The sequence below is a fragment of the Engystomops pustulosus genome, chromosome 3, assembly GCF_040894005.1.
Source record: "Engystomops pustulosus chromosome 3, aEngPut4.maternal, whole genome shotgun sequence".
Lineage (NCBI taxonomy): Eukaryota > Metazoa > Chordata > Amphibia > Anura > Leptodactylidae > Engystomops > Engystomops pustulosus.
Window position 1 is genome coordinate 219,571,106 of NC_092413.1, and position 19,544 is coordinate 219,590,649.

The 19,544-nt window shown below is 46.2% G+C and overlaps 1 protein-coding gene across 1 annotated transcript; it reads right to left on the reverse strand.

The window, feature by feature from the left end:
* Positions 1-2,715: 2,715 nt before the first annotated feature.
* Positions 2,716-15,077, reverse strand: LOC140122954 (angiopoietin-2-like). The gene is made up of 6 exons (XM_072144199.1): positions 14,680-15,077; positions 12,486-12,705; positions 5,795-5,932; positions 4,277-4,493; positions 3,711-3,906; positions 2,716-2,859 (listed from the first exon to the last, which is right to left on the reverse strand). The coding sequence occupies exons 1-6, from the start codon at positions 15,037-15,039 to the stop codon at positions 2,716-2,718; spliced, it is 1,275 nt and encodes a 424-aa protein (XP_072000300.1). The 5' UTR covers positions 15,040-15,077.
* Between the last annotated feature and the right edge of the window lie 4,467 nt (positions 15,078-19,544).

Here is a 19,544-nt window from a genome sequence, read left to right on the forward strand (position 1 = left end):
AGATGATGTCACAGCTTATCTCCTCCCCCTCCCTATACAATGACCTCTGTATAGATAACACTGACCCATCATTACATCACTACTGACAATAGATGATGTCACAGCTTATCTCCTCCCCCTCCCTGTACAATGACCTCTATATAGATAACACTGACCCATCATTACATCACTACTGACAATAGATGAGGTTACAGCTTATCTCCTCCCCCTCCCTGTACAATGACCTCTATATAGATAACACTGACCCATCATTACATCACTACTGACAATAGATGATGTCACAGCTTATCTCCTCCCCCTCCCTGTACAATGACCTCTATATAGATAGCACTGACCCATCATTACATCACTACTGACAATAGATGATGTCACAGCTTATCTCCTCCCCCTCCCTGTACAATGACCTCTATATAAATAACAATGACCCATCATTACATCACTACTGACTATAGATGATGTCACAGCTTATCTCCTCCTCCCCCTCCCTGTAAAATGACCTCTATATAGATAACACTGACCCATCATTACATCACTACTGACAATAGATGATGTCACAGCTTATCTCCTCCCCTCCCTGTAGAATGACTTCTATATAGATAACACTGACCCATCATTACATCACTACTGACAATAGATGATGTCACAGCTTATCTCCTCCCCTTCCTGTACAATGACCTCTATATAGATAACACTGACCCATCATTACATCACTACTGCCAATAGATGATGTCACAGCTTATCTCCTCCTCCTCCCTGTACAATGTCCTCTATATAGATAACACTGACTCATCATTACATCACTACTGACAATAGATGATGTCACAGCTTATCTCCTCCCCCTCCCTGTACAATGACCTCTATATAGATAACACTGACTCATCATTACATCACTACTGACAATAGATGATGTCACAGCTTATCTCCTCTCCCTCCCTGTAAAATGTAGTTGTTGTGCCTTAATTCTGCCACACAATTATCAGAACTTACAACCATCTGTGATGAGTTCAGTTTCTGCCTCATTTCTCTGTACTGTTTGCAGTTCCCACTCACTTCTCTTCTATCCTGATACACGGGGACACTACTCTGTCTTGTCTGCTGCTCCCACTCACTTCCCTTCTATCCTGCTACACGGGGACACTTCTCTGTTCTGTCTGCAGCTCCCACTCACTTCTCTTCTATCCTGCTACACGGGGACTTCTCTGTCCTGTCTGCAGCTCCCACTCACTTCTCTTCTATCCTGCTACACGGGGACACTTCTCTGTTCTGTCTGCAGCTCCCACTCACTTCTCTTCTATCCTTCTACACAGGACACTTCTCTGTCCTGTCTGCAGCTCCTACTCACTTCTCTTCTATCCTGCTACACGGGGACTTCTCTGTCCTGTCTGCAGCTCCCACTCACTTCTCTTCTATCCTGCTACACGGGGACACTTCTCTGTTCTGTCTGCAGCTCCCACTCACTTCTCTTCTATCCTGCTACACGGGACACTTCTCTGTCCTGTCTGCAGCTCCCACTCACTTCTCTTCTATCCTGCTACACGGGGACTTCTCTGTCCTGTCTGCAGCTCCCACTCACTTCCCTTCTATCCTGCTATACGGGGACACTTCTCTGTTCTGTCTGCAGCTCCTACTCACTTCTCTTCTATCCAGCTACACGGGGACACTTCTCTGTCCTGTCTGCAGCTCCTACTGACTACTCTTCTATCCTGCTACATGGGGACTTCTCTGTCCTGTCTGCAGCTCCCACTCACTTCTCTTCTATCCAGCTACACGGGGACACTTCTCTGTTCTGTCTGCAGCTCCCACTCACTTCTCTTCTATCCTGCTACACGGGGACTTCTCTGTCCTGTCTGCAGCTCCCACTCACTTCTCTTCTATTCTGCAACATGAGACACTTCTCTGTACTGCCTTAAAAATCTTACAAACCCCTCTTCTCTCCAACTCTGAGCTGCTGCTTTTGCAGATTCTTTGTAAATAGAAGGTCATGAACTGTAAACAGAGGCTGCATGTAGAGTCTGTAGTGTATGTGGTGTCTGTAGTGTCTGCTGGGGATAAGCTACTCTGGCCCATCGTCTTTAATCCAAGTAATAATTCCCGGCTTGTGCAGATTAGAGAGACACTTGTTGGCGCTATTATATTTGTCACATTTATTGTTCCCAACCCTGGGAAGGAAGGAGACAAGGATAACACACTACGGGTTATATCACGTACAAAATCCCATTGACATATACAAAAAGTTTTAATTCCAAAATCAAATCCAAATATACACATATATGGGGTTATTTATCATTAGATGCCCCCTTTTGTCAGTTTTATGTCTATTTTTGGAGCTCCACTGCCCATCAGATTCAGTAAAGTGGCTTTGGCCCTTTAATAAATGTTCTTATGGTCTGTTTTCTGTCTGGGATTTTTTTCTTTCAATAAGTCTCAAAATGCATAAAAAGTCCCAGCACGTAGACCAGCAGGGACTGGAGTAACTATGAGACTTTTTATGAGACTTTTTGAAAAAGTCTCAAGTCATGTCTCCGGTTTTGCACAGTGTTGCAATCGCAGTATTTCTATGTTTAGGTCATATTAAGTGTATATAGCAGTAAAAAGTCTCAAAAAACCTCAATGCGACGACTTTGAGACTTTTTGTACACCAAAAAAAACCAGAAAAACCTATTATCAATAACCCCATAAAGTATAATACCCACAGTACATCTAAAAGGGATAACATTAGGGGGATGTGTGCAGATGGAACGTTCTGGGCCGGATCATCATGGAGACTTTCTTCAGGGAGTAGTAGTCCGTGTTCTTCCAGCTGTACCACACAATGCCGTCGGGTCCCATCACCTCGCGACCTTTGACATATCTCCCTCCCTAGTAAAGGACAAAGAGAAAAAAAAAGGAAAACATCAGACAGTTCCTTGTATCTCAGCTCCGGGACCCCCTTGGAAGTGACGTGGTAGGAGCTGGATGTGGACTTGATGCCATCTGATCATTAAGCTAGAAGCTGTTTAGACCCACCACAATCTACATCCAGGAGCCCCACAAAGGAACCTGACACAAGTTTTGATCCCCTCAGCAATAGTTCAATTTCCCTGCACTGCCCCCACAGGGGAAATAGAGTATTACAGGTCTCTTACTATAATCAATCAACTGGTTCCTCCTGAGATTCTGAAGTTCTTGAAGTTGGCTTTGATGACTTGACATAACTATGGTCCATCCAGAGTATTTTTAAGGGAATCAGGGATCACAGGGTGGGTATCTCTAAGCATTTACCTACCCAAAAACTAGTCAACAGAAAGTGGTGCAGGTAAAAAAAAAAAAAACACAACTTATCCAAAAAAAAAACAAGTCCTCATAAAGTAATTGAACAGAAAAATGAAAATAAATGACACTTTAAATTCAATGGTGAGAAAAAACGGAAACATATAATTTATTGGACCTTAAAGGGATTTTCCATTTTTTAACTAAAATCCCTTTAAACTCCAGAGATGGGCTCAATGCCACCTGTACAATTTCTGGTCCCCAAAAATGACCATGGTGCTAGATGTCCAAGAGAGAGACCTTAGGTGTAGAGACCGTGAGTTAAAATGTATCAAAATCGAAGAGCATATACAACAAGACACCACTCAGCACCTCCGTGTGGATGAGGTGGGGTCCGCAAAAGTGTCTAAAACTTAACAGCCAGATCCCAATGGGGCTTTATATTCACAGAAGACACTTACCCCGTGGTACACACCGTTGAGGTTGGAGTAGAAGCACTGATAGTACCACCAGCCCCCATGAGAGATGTCCGCACACAGATTCCCCGACCCCGGGGAACTGAAACTTCTTTTATTGTGGTACCAAGCAAACGAGTCCTCAGCGGTCCCACTGGGCCCGGACACGTGGAGGCGGAAGTAGCTGTTCTCATCTTCTATGCTTCATAGGAAGGAAATAATAGTCAAATGTCTTTATTTAACCCCACAGCTGATATTAACCCCTTACAACCTTTAAGCATCAAAGAGCTTCCCTTTTCACTACTTTCGACTACCAGGTTTTGATAATAGTACAGACCACATTTAAGGCTATTATTAACCCCTCATCTATGGGATAACAAAGAGCATATACTCACCCGGTGCTCCGGTGGAGCGTGGCAGAGCCCGTCACCATCTCTGTTTGTATACAGAGGCGTAAACGGCTGAGCACCAGCTACAGCAGCAGTCGCAGGTTAGATAAATTCAAGAGAGGAGCAATAGCGCCCCCTACTGTGTGTTAGGTTTTTACATTTCTCTCCGGCCTCATCGCTCACCTGAAGTCTCTGTACTGGATATACTTGTGTTCCCCATCCCAGTCCTCCAGGTCGATGCGCAGGGAGTATCCGCCCCGGCCGGTGATTTTGTGGATATTCTCGTTTCCCAGCCACAATTCACCCTTCAGGTCTCCAAATCCTTCCGAGTATTCTCTCCAGGTGCGGTTAAAGCTGATCGATCCATCCCGACGTCTCTGAATCACCGTCCAGCCCCCTCCTTACAGGAACAGAGGGAAGTGGTCATAGAGGAGGTTTGTTACAATGTAACAGCTTGAATATTGGAGAGAACATTTTTTAATGGACACCGAGACGTCAATGGTCAAAGTGACGTCACATCAAAAGTTCTCAAATTCCCCACAGTGCCCCCGCAGACAAGATGAAGTATTACACACTGTGGGCCACATGTATCACTCGTTTTTTTCTGTTGTTTTTGCGCCTTTTCATTCAGGCGCAATGTTTTTGCGCCAATTTTTGTGACTAAACGCCAAACTAGCCGTGCAGCAAAAATAAGCAGCTTTCCTTCATTTATCTTACCAATCCAGATGTTTTGCTGCGCCTAATGATATTCATCACTTGCTACGTTTTCATTTAGGCGCAAAAAAACAGCTCATCCCCGGCAGCACAGCTCAGCCAGACACTAGTACAGATCATACAGACATGAGATACTCTGCAGGCACTAGTACAGATAATACAGACATGAGATACTCTGCAGACACTAGAACATATAATACAGACATGAGATACTCTGCAGACACTAGTACAGATAATACAGACATGAGATACTCTGCAGACAGGAGCTGCAGACTCTATTTACAGTTCATCACCTTCTATTTACAAAACATTCTGCAGAATCCTGAGCTCAAAGCAAGAGAGAAGAGAACGTTACAGAATGTTGCACATAGTACTGACAAGTGTCCCCCATGTAATTCTGCACAGTGTCTGAGGAGGATACTGTGCATAATTACAGGGGTGCAGCAGGAGACCAGCACTGGGGATCCCCTCCAGGGGAAGCCACTGCTGAGGAGATCACTGGGTGCTGGGTGTCACACACCTGGGTGCTGCTGTGAGTGTTATCTTCATTCTGGGCTGTGGGAGAAGCAGAGAGGAGCTTGTAGCAGGATCACATGTAAGAGCCTGAATCTAACATTGCGCCGTAACTGTGTTAAAGTAAAGTGATTAATAAGAGGCAGAAAATTACCTTATCACAGTTAGTGATAATTCTGGCAAAACAGTGCGCCAGAATTTAGGCGCAACTACTACACTTAGGCGCACAAAAGTGATAAATGTGGCCCTGTAAAATAATAGACCAACAATTTACTGTGATGTAAAGTCCAGAGTTCAGGAGAAGATTCCTGGAAAACCCCTTTAAATGCTGTTGATGGATCTTGTCATATCCCAGGATTTGAGAAGTTTATTAGAAATAAATTGAGAAGTAAAATACTGCAGATAATATAATACTATAATCTTACATATAACAGGGACCTCTGCCTTATATACACTGCAGCTTTCCCCCTTTACCTTGTGTCTCCATGTCACAGAACACGTGTACTGGGCTCCCACCACCAGGTGGCAGTATGGTATAGACGCCCGAGCTGCGGACACCGCTGTGGTACACACTGGCGCAGTCCGAGTGACACGTCCGCGTCTGCCTCATAGCTGTAACGGAGAAAATACTGAGGATCTGCCAACGTCACAATGTGATATAGAGGGTTAGATAGATATAAGATAGAAGATAGATATGAGATAGATGGATAGATATAAGATAGAAGATAGATATGAGATAGATAGATAGATAGATAGGAGATAGATAGTGTGTGGGAGCTGCAGACAGTACAGAGAAGTGTCATGTGTAGCAGGACAGAAGAGAAGTGTGTAGGAGCTGCAGAAAGGACAGAGAAGTGTCCCCATGTAGCAGGATAGAAGAAAAGTGAGTGGGAGCTGCAGACAGTACAGAGAAGTGTCCCGTGTAGCAGGATAGAAGAGAAGTGTGTGGGAGCTGCAGACTGGACAGAGAAGTGCCCTGTGTAGCAGGATAGAAGTGAAGTGAGTGGGAGCTGCAGACAGGACAGAGAAGTATCCCATGTAGGAGGATAGAAGAGAAGTGTGTGGGAGCTGCAGACTGGACAGAGAAGTGCCCTGTGTAGCAGGATAGAAGAGAAGTGAGTGGGAGCTGCAGACAGGACAGAGAAGTGTCCCATGTAGGAGGATAGAAGAGAAGTGTGTGGGAGCTGCAGACTGGACAGAGAAGTGTCCCATGTAGGAGGATAGAAGAGAAGTGAGTGGGAGCTGCAGACAGGACAGAGAAGTGTTCCCGTGTAGCAGGATAGAAAAGATGTATGTAGGAGCTGCAGACAAGACAGAGAAGTGTCCCCCATGTGGCAGGATAGAAGAGAGGTATGTAGGAGCTGCAGACTGGGTAGAGAAGTGTCCGGTGTAGCAGGATAGAAGAGAAGTGAGTAGGAGCTGCAGACAGTACAGAGATGTGTCCCATGTGGCAGGATAGAAGAGAAGTGTGTGGGAGCTGCAGACTGGACAGAGAAGTGTCATGTGTAGCAGGACAGAAGAGAAGTGTGTAGGAGCTGCAGAAAGGACAGAGAAGTGTCCCCATGTAGCAGGATAGAAGAAAAGTGAGTGGGAGCTGCAGACAGGACAGAGAAGTGTCCCATGTAGGAGGATAGAAGAGAAGTGTGTGGGAGCTGCAGACTGGACAGAGAAGTGCCCTGTGTAGCAGGATAGAAGAGAAGTGAGTGGGAGCTGCAGACAGGACAGAGAAGTGTTCCCGTGTAGCAGGATAGAAAAGATGTATGTAGGAGCTGCAGACAAGACAGAGAAGTGTCCCCCATGTGGCAGGATAGAAGAGAGGTATGTAGGAGCTGCAGACTGGGTAGAGAAGTGTCCGGTGTAGCAGGATAGAAGAGAAGTGAGTAGGAGCTGCAGACAGTACAGAGAAGTGTCCCATGTGGCAGGATAGAAGAGAAGTGTGTGGGAGCTGCAGACAATAGAGATAAGTGTCCCGTGTAGCAGGATAGAAGAGAAGTGAGTGGGAGCTGCAGACAGGACAGAGAAGTGTCCCGTGTAGCAGGATAGAAGAGAAGTGAGTGGGAGCTGCAGACAGGACAGAGTAGTGTTACTGTGTAGCAGGATAGAAGAGAAGTGAGTGGGAGCTGCAGACATTACAGAGAAGTGTCCTGTGTAGCAGGATAGAAGAGAAGTGAGTGGGAGCTGCAGACAGGACAGAGAAGTGTCCCGTGTAGCAGGATAGAAGAGAAGTGTGTGGGAGCTGCAGACATTACAGAGAAGTGTCCCCCGTGTAGCAGGATAGAAGAGAAGTGAGTGGGAGCTGCAGACATTACAGAGAAGTGTCCTGTGTAGCAGGATAGAAGAGAAGTGAGTGGGAGCTGCAGACAGGACAGAGAAGTGTTCCCGTGTAGCAGGATAGAGGAGATGTATGTAGGAGCTGCATACAGGACAGAGAAGTGTTCCCGTGTAGCAGGATAAAGGAGATGTATGTAGATGCTGCAGACAAGACATAGAAGTGTCCCCCATGTGGCAGGATAGAAGATAAGTGTGTGGGAGCTGCAGACAATACAGATAAGTGTCCCGTTTAGCAGGATAGAAGAGAAGTGAGTGGGAGCTGCAGACAGGACAGAGAAGTGTCCCGTGTAGCAGGATAGAAGAGAAGTGAGTGGGAGCTGCAGACAGGACAGAGTAGTGTTACTGTGTAGCAGGATAGAAGAGAAGTGAGTGGGAGCTGCAGACAGTACAGAGAAGTGTACCCTGTGTATCAGGATAGAAAAGATGTATGTAGGAGCTGCAGACAAGACAGAGAAGTGTCCCCCATGTGGCAGGATAGAAGAGAGGTATGTAGGAGCTGCAGAAAGGACAGAGAAGTGTCCCCATGTAGCAGGATAGAAGAAAAGTGAGTGGGAGCTGCAGACAGGACAGAGAAGTGTCCCATGTAGGAGGATAGAAGAGAAGTGTGTGGGAGCTGCAGACTGGACAGAGAAGTGCCCTGTGTAGCAGGATAGAAGAGAAGTGAGTGGGAGCTGCAGACAGGACAGAGAAGTGTTCCCGTGTAGCAGGATAGAAAAGATGTATGTAGGAGCTGCAGACAAGACAGAGAAGTGTCCCCCATGTGGCAGGATAGAAGAGAGGTATGTAGGAGCTGCAGACTGGGTAGAGAAGTGTCCGGTGTAGCAGGATAGAAGAGAAGTGAGTAGGAGCTGCAGACAGTACAGAGAAGTGTCCCATGTGGCAGGATAGAAGAGAAGTGTGTGGGAGCTGCAGACAATAGAGATAAGTGTCCCGTGTAGCAGGATAGAAGAGAAGTGAGTGGGAGCTGCAGACAGGACAGAGAAGTGTCCCGTGTAGCAGGATAGAAGAGAAGTGAGTGGGAGCTGCAGACAGGACAGAGTAGTGTTACTGTGTAGCAGGATAGAAGAGAAGTGAGTGGGAGCTGCAGACATTACAGAGAAGTGTCCTGTGTAGCAGGATAGAAGAGAAGTGAGTGGGAGCTGCAGACAGGACAGAGAAGTGTCCCGTGTAGCAGGATAGAAGAGAAGTGTGTGGGAGCTGCAGACATTACAGAGAAGTGTCCCCCGTGTAGCAGGATAGAAGAGAAGTGAGTGGGAGCTGCAGACATTACAGAGAAGTGTCCTGTGTAGCAGGATAGAAGAGAAGTGAGTGGGAGCTGCAGACAGGACAGAGAAGTGTTCCCGTGTAGCAGGATAGAGGAGATGTATGTAGGAGCTGCATACAGGACAGAGAAGTGTTCCCGTGTAGCAGGATAAAGGAGATGTATGTAGATGCTGCAGACAAGACATAGAAGTGTCCCCCATGTGGCAGGATAGAAGATAAGTGTGTGGGAGCTGCAGACAATACAGATAAGTGTCCCGTTTAGCAGGATAGAAGAGAAGTGAGTGGGAGCTGCAGACAGGACAGAGAAGTGTCCCGTGTAGCAGGATAGAAGAGAAGTGAGTGGGAGCTGCAGACAGGACAGAGTAGTGTTACTGTGTAGCAGGATAGAAGAGAAGTGAGTGGGAGCTGCAGACAGTACAGAGAAGTGTACCCTGTGTATCAGGATAGAAAAGATGTATGTAGGAGCTGCAGACAAGACAGAGAAGTGTCCCCCATGTGGCAGGATAGAAGAGAGGTATGTAGGAGCTGCAGAAAGGACAGAGAAGTGTCCCCATGTAGCAGGATAGAAGAAAAGTGAGTGGGAGCTGCAGACAGGACAGAGAAGTGTCCCATGTAGGAGGATAGAAGAGAAGTGTGTGGGAGCTGCAGACTGGACAGAGAAGTGCCCTGTGTAGCAGGATAGAAGAGAAGTGAGTGGGAGCTGCAGACAGGACAGAGAAGTGTTCCCGTGTAGCAGGATAGAAAAGATGTATGTAGGAGCTGCAGACAAGACAGAGAAGTGTCCCCCATGTGGCAGGATAGAAGAGAGGTATGTAGGAGCTGCAGACTGGGTAGAGAAGTGTCCGGTGTAGCAGGATAGAAGAGAAGTGAGTAGGAGCTGCAGACAGTACAGAGAAGTGTCCCATGTGGCAGGATAGAAGAGAAGTGTGTGGGAGCTGCAGACAATAGAGATAAGTGTCCCGTGTAGCAGGATAGAAGAGAAGTGAGTGGGAGCTGCAGACAGGACAGAGAAGTGTCCCGTGTAGCAGGATAGAAGAGAAGTGAGTGGGAGCTGCAGACAGGACAGAGTAGTGTTACTGTGTAGCAGGATAGAAGAGAAGTGAGTGGGAGCTGCAGACATTACAGAGAAGTGTCCTGTGTAGCAGGATAGAAGAGAAGTGAGTGGGAGCTGCAGACAGGACAGAGAAGTGTCCCGTGTAGCAGGATAGAAGAGAAGTGTGTGGGAGCTGCAGACATTACAGAGAAGTGTCCCCCGTGTAGCAGGATAGAAGAGAAGTGAGTGGGAGCTGCAGACATTACAGAGAAGTGTCCTGTGTAGCAGGATAGAAGAGAAGTGAGTGGGAGCTGCAGACAGGACAGAGAAGTGTTCCCGTGTAGCAGGATAGAGGAGATATATGTAGGAGCTGCATACAGGACAGAGAAGTGTTCCCGTGTAGCAGGATAAAGGAGATGTATGTAGATGCTGCAGACAAGACATAGAAGTGTCCCCCATGTGGCAGGATAGAAGATAAGTGTGTGGGAGCTGCAGACAATACAGATAAGTGTCCCGTTTAGCAGGATAGAAGAGAAGTGAGTGGGAGCTGCAGACAGGACAGAGAAGTGTCCCGTGTAGCAGGATAGAAGAGAAGTGAGTGGGAGCTGCAGACAGGACAGAGTAGTGTTACTGTGTAGCAGGATAGAAGAGAAGTGAGTGGGAGCTGCAGACAGTACAGAGAAGTGTACCCTGTGTATCAGGATAGAAGAGAAGTGAGTGGGAGCTGCAGACATTACAGAGAAGTGTCCTGTGTAGCAGGATAGAAGAGAAGTGAGTGGGAGCTGCAGACAGGACAGAGAAGTGCCCCCATGTAGCAGGATAGAAGAGAAGTGAGTGGGAGATCCAGACAGGACAGAGAAGTGTTCCCCGTGTAGCAGGATGACCACACTGGTGTCTGAGGGGGATACTGCCCAGAATTACAGGGGTTTAGCAGGAGATCAGCACTGGGGGATCCCCTCCAGGAGAAGCCACTGCTGAGGAGGTCACTGGGTGCAGGGTGTCACACACTTGGGTGCTGCTGTGGGGGTCATTCTCATGCTGGGGTGCGGGGTAGAAGCAGAGAGGAGCTTGTAGGAGGATCACATGTAAGAGCCCGAATCTAACATTGTGCCTAAACTGCGCCTAAAGTAAAGTGATTAATAAGAGGAAGGAACTGAACTCATCACAGATGATTGTAACTTGTGATAATTCTGGTACAAAAAGGAACTAGTGCGCCACAACTGATATATCTGGCCCACTATGATTAATGTCCCCCACACATGTGGTATCGATAGATAGATGATAGGTAGATAGATAGATATGAGATAGATAGATAGATAGATAGATAGATAGATAGATAGATAGATAGATAGATAGGAGATAGATAGATAGATAGATAGATAGATAGATAGGAGATAGATAGATAGATAGATAGATAGATAGATAGATAGATAGGAGATAGATAGATAGATAGATAGATAGATAGATATATATGAGATAGATATGAGATAGATAGATATGAGATAGATAGATAGATAGATATGAGATAGATAGATATGAGATAGATGGATAGATAGATAGATATATAGATAGGAGATAGATAGATAGATAGATAGGAGATAGATAGATAGATAGATAGATAGATAGATAGGAGATAGATAGATAGATAGATAGATAGATAGATATGAGATAGATGGATAGATAGATATATAGATAGATAGGAGATAGATAGACAGATAGATAGGAGATAGATAGATAGATAGATAGATAGATAGATAGATAGATAGGAGATAGATAGATAGATAGATAGATAGATAGATAGATAGATAGATAGATATGAGATAGATAAATGATAGATAGATAGGAGATAGATAGATAGATAGATAGATAGAAGATAGATAGATATGAGATGGATAGATAGATAGATAGATAGATAGATAGATAGATAGATATGAGATAGATAGATAGATAGATAGATAGATAGGAGATAGATATGAGAGATAGATTGATATGAGATAGATAGATAGAAGATAGATATGAGAGTGATAGATAGATATGAGATAGATAGATAGGAGATAGGAGATAGATAGATAGATAGATAGATAGATAGATAGATATGAGATGGATAGATAGATAGATAGATAGATAGATAGATAGATAGATAGATAGATAGATATGAGATGGATAGATAGATAGATAGATATGAGATGGATAGATAGATAGATAGATAGATAGATAGATAGATAGATATGAGATAGATAGATATGAGATAGATAGATAGATATGAGATGGATAGATAGATAGATAGATAGATATGAGATAGATAGATAGATAGATAGATAGATAGATAGATAGGAGATAGATAGATAGATAGATAGATAGATATGAGATGGATAGATAGATAGATAGATATGAGATGGATAGATAGATAGATAGATAGATAGATAGATAGATAGATAGGAGATAGATATGAGATAGATAGATAGATAGATAGATAGATAGATAGATAGATAGATAGATAGATAGATATGAGATAGATAGAGCAATACTGCACATTACCCGCTGGCTGTGGAGGTCTCGGAGCCCCCGGTGGGGCAGGGGCAGGACAGGTTGAGTTCCATGTGGCAGCATCCAGCATCAGGGACAGGTTTCGGACCTGGGCCTGGATATCATAGATGAAGGTGGCCTGCAGACGCTGTAGGGTGCTGCTCTCACTGGCCCATATCTCCAGGCTCTGCACCTTGTGCCCCAGGGAGGAGTTGTAGCTCCCCACTTCAGGCTGTGGAGACAACATGATAGTTATTTCTAGCTTCTATTTACTCATTCCTAGTGTCCTCCTCTCATTATAGGGATCAGAAGTATGCTGAGAGGTCCAAGATCGTCATCAGAGCACAGCAGTGTGAGGACACGCCTCCAGTGCACTCAGAGAAGCTACAATCCTGGAATATAAATCCATACATCACAGTCCTGCTGCTACTAACATCATACACAATAGTATGATTGCACATGTCTCCAGGGATGATACAAAACACTGACTGCACAGAGCACAGAAGGGTGAGGACACGCCTCCAGTGCACTTTGAGAGGCCACAATCCTTGAATATAAATCCATAAATCAGAGTCCTGCTGTTACTAATATCATACACAAAGCTATATTTACACATCTCTCCATGTACAATACCTTATGCTGACTGCACAGAGCACAGAGCACAGCAGTGTCAGGACATCGCAGGGCAGGTCAGGGCACAGCAGTGTCAGGGAATAGCATGGCAGGTTAGGGCACAGCAGTGTCAGGGCATAGCATGGCAGGTTAGGGCACAGCAGTGTCAGGACATAGCAGTGCAGGTCAGGGCACAGCAGTGTCAGGGCATAGCATGGCAGGTCAGGGCACAGCAGTGTCAGGGCATAGCATGGCAGGTTAGGGCACAGCAGTGTCAGGGCATAGCATGGCAGGTTAGGGCACAGCAGTGTCAGGGCATAGCATGGTAGGTTAGGGCACAGCAGTGTCAGGGCATAGCAGGGCAGGTCAGGGCACAGCTGTGTCAGGGCAGAATCTACAGCCCTGGGATATGAATATCTATTTTTACAGTCCTGCTGTTACTCATATCATACACAAAGGTATAATTACACATCACTCCAAGGATAATTCCTTATACTGACAGCACAGAGCAAAGCAGTGTCAGGGTATAACCCCCAATGTTTTTGCAGAAGCTACAGCCCTGGGATATGTTTATCTATTTTAACAGCCCTGCTGCTACTAACATCATGCATAAATGTATAATTACACATCTCCCCACGTACAATACCTTATACTGACTGCACAGAGCACAGCAGTGTCAGGGTATACCCCCAATGCACTTGCAGAAGCTACATCCATGGGACATGAATATTTATTTTGTAGTCCTGCTGCTACTGACATTATACACAAATGTAAAGTGTACACATCTCTCCATGGACAATTCCTTATACTGACTGCACAGAGCACAGCAGTGTCAGGGTTTACCCCTCTGTGCACTTGCAGAAGCTACAACCCTGGGATATAATTATCTATTTTTGCAGTCCTGCTGCTACTAACAACACACACACAGTGTATGATAACAAATATTTCCAGGGACAATACGTAACACTGGCTGCAGAGAGCACAGAGCACAGCAGGGTGAGGTCTGATTACACATCTCTCCAGGGACAATACATAACACTGGCTGCAGAGAGCACAGAGCACAGCAGTGTGAGGATACGCCTCCAGTACACTCAGTACACTTGAGAAAGCTAGAATCCTGGAATATAAATCCATAATTAAAGTCTTGCTGCTACTATCAACATACACAAAGGTATGATTACACATCTCTCCAGGGACAATATCTAACACTGGCTGCACAGAGCACAGCAGTGTGAGGACACACCCACTGCAATCCTGGAATATAAATTCATATATCACAGTCCTGCTGCTACTAACAACATACACAAAGGTTTAATTACACATCTCTCCAGGGACAATACATAACACTGGCTGCAGCTGCTCTAACCTGCTCATGTGCTTCCTTTTAGTGATTTTCAGTATTTGTAGCTGACTAATAAAGATTTAGAACTTCACATAATGAATGTGTTTCTGTAGCATATAATTACATTCATTACAGTAGTTATGAATAATCCTGCATTTGTTTCTATATTGCAGTCATGCAGTGACAAGCTGCAGCCACCAGGTGTCACTATTTCGCATGATCCAGGACTAGGGGGAGCCTGGGAGTCCATACCTGATGTTCTAGACTCCTCAGACGATGTCTATGGTTCCTGAGCTCCTCCTGCAGCTCTGCGATCAGCTCCCTCATCTCCAGGATGTCCTGTTTCCTCTCCTCGTTCTCGTGGAGCCAGTAGGACACCTCTTCCGTACAGCGGAAGATATCGGGGCAGCGGTACCCATCTTGTAGCGGCAGCGTGGCGATGATCTTACACTTCCCATTGGCCAGCACCTGATTACTGTATTCCCCACATCCTCTCAGTGTGGAGTCCCCATGGGCCGGGTATTGGGGTGCCTGATGAGAGTGATCATTCAGAGCGACCGTGCTGTGCAACAATGGCCAGAAGAAGCCGGACACGAGGAGACGAGCCGCCATTTATACCCCACTCATAAGGGCCATGGACGGGAGGACTTGCTGTGGTGTCACCGGGTCACTCAGGGTCACGGTATCATACAGAATCTCTTCTCATCATCCTGGAAGGATAGAATGTCACAATGAGGTCATTCATGGTCTATGGGTGACATATCAGCAGATTTGAAGACCTAGAGAGGGCGAGTTGAGCCTCTTGCCTCAGGGAGCACCAACCACAACTGAAGACCTAACAACTTCAAATAGTGAGACATCACATGGAGACCCACTTACTAAAAAAATGAAATAACCTAAAATCTTACTTCTGGATGTGGCAGAGGGGGCGTTGTTCTATACAGCAGAGAGAGAGATTAGATTCATCCCTGCCCTCTCCACATGCCCTATTACCCCTGTGTAAGAGGGATGAGACCTGATGCAGACTGTCATTCTCCTTCCTTACCTCCCATATCTCCCAAGGACTCACTACAACTCTCATAGTAGAAGCTTCATAGCGGAGCAGTTACATGGCCGACAGGTAAACCATCGATGAAAGTTGATAGCCCCTAGGCGCATAGCCGTTGGGCAAATGACTGCTCAAAAGTGGCTAACAGTCTGGATACAATAAAAGGTGTGTGGCCCCTTTAATTGGAGGTTGCTCTACCCTCTCATCTTTATTCATCAGAGGGTTGTGCTGGGGGCGTGGCTAGTAACGTGGGCAGTGACGTTACTCTGAGTAGCAGTGACTCAGCCTCTTTTTCATCGGTTTTATGGTTAAGCAATGGTTTCTGTGTGGTTATTTATATTTGGGGTATGCGGTATTAAAGGGGCCAGTCCGGCTCCGGGTTAGTAAGTGTTTATTATTTGAGCAGTCAACAGTGCAGGAGTAGGTGCCCAATGTACAACAAAACAAGTGGTGCAGGAGTAGGTGCCCAACGTACAACAAAACAAGTGGTGCAGGAGTAGGTGCCCAACGTACAACAAAACAAGTGGTGCAGGAGTAGGTGTCCACTGTATGACAAAAGATGTGGTGCAGGAGTAGGTGCCCAACGTACAACAAAACAAGTGGTGCAGGAGTAGGTGCCCAACGTACAACAAAACAAGTGGTGCAGGAGTAGGTGCCCAACGTACAACAAAACAAGTGGTGCAGGAGTAGGTGCACACTGTATGACAAAAGAAGTGGTGCAGGAGTAGGTGTCCAACGTACAACAAAACAAGTGGTGCAGGAGTAGGTGCACACTGTATGACAAAAGAAGTGGTGCAGGAGTAGGTGCCCAACGTACAACAAAACAAGTGGTGCAGGAGTAGGTGCCCAACGTACAACAAAACAAGTGGTGCAGGAGTAGGTGCCCAACGTACAACAAAACAAGTGGTGCAGGAGTAGGTGCCCAACGTACAACAAAACAAGTGGTGCAGGAGTAGGTGCCCCACGTACAACAAAACAAGTGGTGCAGGAGTAGGTGCCCAACGTACAACAAAACAAGTGGTGCAGGAGTAGGTGCCCAACGTACAACAAAACAAGTGGTGCAGGAGTAGGTGCCCACTGTATGACAAAAGAGGTGGTGCAGGAGTAGGTGCCCAACGTACAATAAAACAAGTGGTGCAGGAGTAGGTGCCCAACGTACAACAAAACAAGTGGTGCAGGAGTAGGTGCCCAACGTACAACAAAACAAGTGGTGCAGGAGTAGGTGCCCACTGTATGACAAAAGAGGTGGTGCAGGAGTAGGTGCCCAACGTACAATAAAACAAGTGGTGCAGGAGTAGGTGCCCAACGTACAACAAAACAAGTGGTGCAGGAGTAGGTGCCCAACGTACAACAAAACAAGTGGTGCAGGAGTAGGTGCCCAACGTACAACAAAACAAGTGGTGCAGGAGTAGTTGTCCACTGTATGACAAAAGAGGTGGTGCAGGAGTAGGTGCCCAACGTACAACAAAACAAGTGGTGCAGGAGTAGGTGCCCAACGTACAACAAAACAAGTGGTGCAGGAGTAGGTGCCCACTGTATGACAAAAGATGTGGTGCAGGAGTAGGTGCCCACTGTATGACAAAAGAGGTGGTGCAGGAGTAGGTGCACACTGTATGACAAAAGAAGTGGTGCAGGAGTAGGTGCCCAACGTACAACAAAACAAGTGGTGCAGGAGTAGGTGTCCACTGTATGACAAAAGATGTGGTGCAGGAGTAGGTGCCCAACGTACAACAAAACAAGTGGTGCAGGAGTAGGTGCCCAACGTACAACAAAACAAGTGGTGCAGGAGTAGGTGCCCAACGTACAACAAAACAAGTGGTGCAGGAGTAGGTGCACACTGTATGACAAAAGAAGTGGTGCAGGAGTAGGTGTCCAACGTACAACAAAACAAGTGGTGCAGGAGTAGGTGCACACTGTATGACAAAAGAAGTGGTGCAGGAGTAGGTGCCCAACGTACAACAAAACAAGTGGTGCAGGAGTAGGTGCCCAACGTACAACAAAACAAGTGGTGCAGGAGTAGGTGCCCAACGTACAACAAAACAAGTGGTGCAGGAGTAGGTGCCCAACGTACAACAAAACAAGTGGTGCAGGAGTAGGTGCCCCACGTACAACAAAACAAGTGGTGCAGGAGTAGGTGCCCAACGTACAACAAAACAAGTGGTGCAGGAGTAGGTGCCCAACGTACAACAAAACAAGTGGTGCAGGAGTAGGTGCCCACTGTATGACAAAAGAGGTGGTGCAGGAGTAGGTGCCCAACGTACAATAAAACAAGTGGTGCAGGAGTAGGTGCCCAACGTACAACAAAACAAGTGGTGCAGGAGTAGGTGCCCAACGTACAACAAAACAAGTGGTGCAGGAGTAGGTGCCCACTGTATGACAAAAGAGGTGGTGCAGGAGTAGGTGCCCAACGTACAATAAAACAAGTGGTGCAGGAGTAGGTGCCCAACGTACAACAAAACAAGTGGTGCAGGAGTAGGTGCCCAACGTACAACAAAACAAGTGGTGCAGGAGTAGGTGCCCAACGTACAACAAAACAAGTGGTGCAGGAGTAGTTGTCCACTGTATGACAAAAGAGGTGGTGCAGGAGTAGGTGCCCAACGTACAACAAAACAAGTGGTGCAGGAGTAGGTGCCCAACGTACAACAAAACAAGTGGTGCAGGAGTAGGTGCCCACTGTATGACAAAAGATGTGGTGCAGGAGTAGGTGCCCACTGTATGACAAAAGAGGTGGTGCAGGAGTAGGTGCACACTGTATGACAAAAGAAGTGGTGCAGGAGTAGGTGCACACTGTATGACAAAAGAGGTGGTGCAGGAGTAGGTGCCCACTGTATGACAAAAGAAGTGGTGCAGGAGTAGGTGCCCACTGTATGACAAAAGAAGTGGTGCAGGAGTAGGTGCCCTGGCTTGTGGTTCTGGGAGATACAGGGCATATGATATAGACAGTTAGAGAAGTATGTGGGAACTGGATCTTTATCTTTATTGCCAGTTTTCAGACGCACAAGCCTTAAAACAGGCACAATTCCTGGCAAATGGCTATGAATTGCGCCTATTTCCCCCCTTATCGTCTGGCCTAGTGTAGAAGTGCTCCACCCGTGCAGTGCAATGCTGGCACCAGGCAGATTTATCTGTCAGCTGGAGCCTCAGCATTTATACACAGTTTCCTCTCCATCATCCTTATGGCGTCTCCCATTGCGGGGAGGGAAGGGAGCAGCATGAGTCATAAGACTCCTGCTACAGCTCCTCCCATTCATCAGAGATCAGACTTGTAAACAAAGAAGCACAGACAGTCTGCACACAAAAGTAGCAGTAGCAGTACTGCAGAATCACTTGATCAAAATTTAGGGATTATTATCGAAAAGCCAGTAAAGGCCCATGGGCAACTTTTGTGAAAGATTGGCCAACCCCTTTAAAGTACTAGTTCATAGTTATAATGTACTCCACTGGAGCTGACCTTAATCCAGATCTGCCAGACTGGACTCCAGTCTGACTTCTGCCAATCCCCTTAAAGGGAACCTGTCACAAGGGACCTCATTTTCACTATAGACAGGTTACAGAAGCCCATCACACTTGCAGGACAAATCTGCCTTTCTGCCTTTTCTAAGCATTTGCGTTACAATATAATTGTGTGTTATAACTTACCTTGCACCCTGTCCGAATCCTCTGTGTAGTCCCAGGGGTTGGGCTTCTGTACAATTCCTCCCTCCTGCTTCTTCATAGAGCCCACAGCCTGGTGAGCTAACATCAGTGGGGGAGGGAGGAGCTGTACAGGAGCTTAGGAGTCTGCAGCACAGACAAATCATGTGTTGTTTTTGAAAGGCATCCAAACCAAATCTCAACCCCTGGGACTACACAGAGGATTCTGTCAGGGTGCAAGGTAAGTTAGAACACAATTATATTATAAGGCATATTTGCATTGCAGGTGTGATGGGCTTCTGCAACCTGCCTTTAGTAAAAATTAGGTCCCTGGTGACAGGATCCCTTTAAAGGAAACCTACCGTCTCTGGTTAACCTCATTGTGATTGGAGTAGCTGACTTAGGCTCGTTTACTAATTTCACATTTGTTACTCAT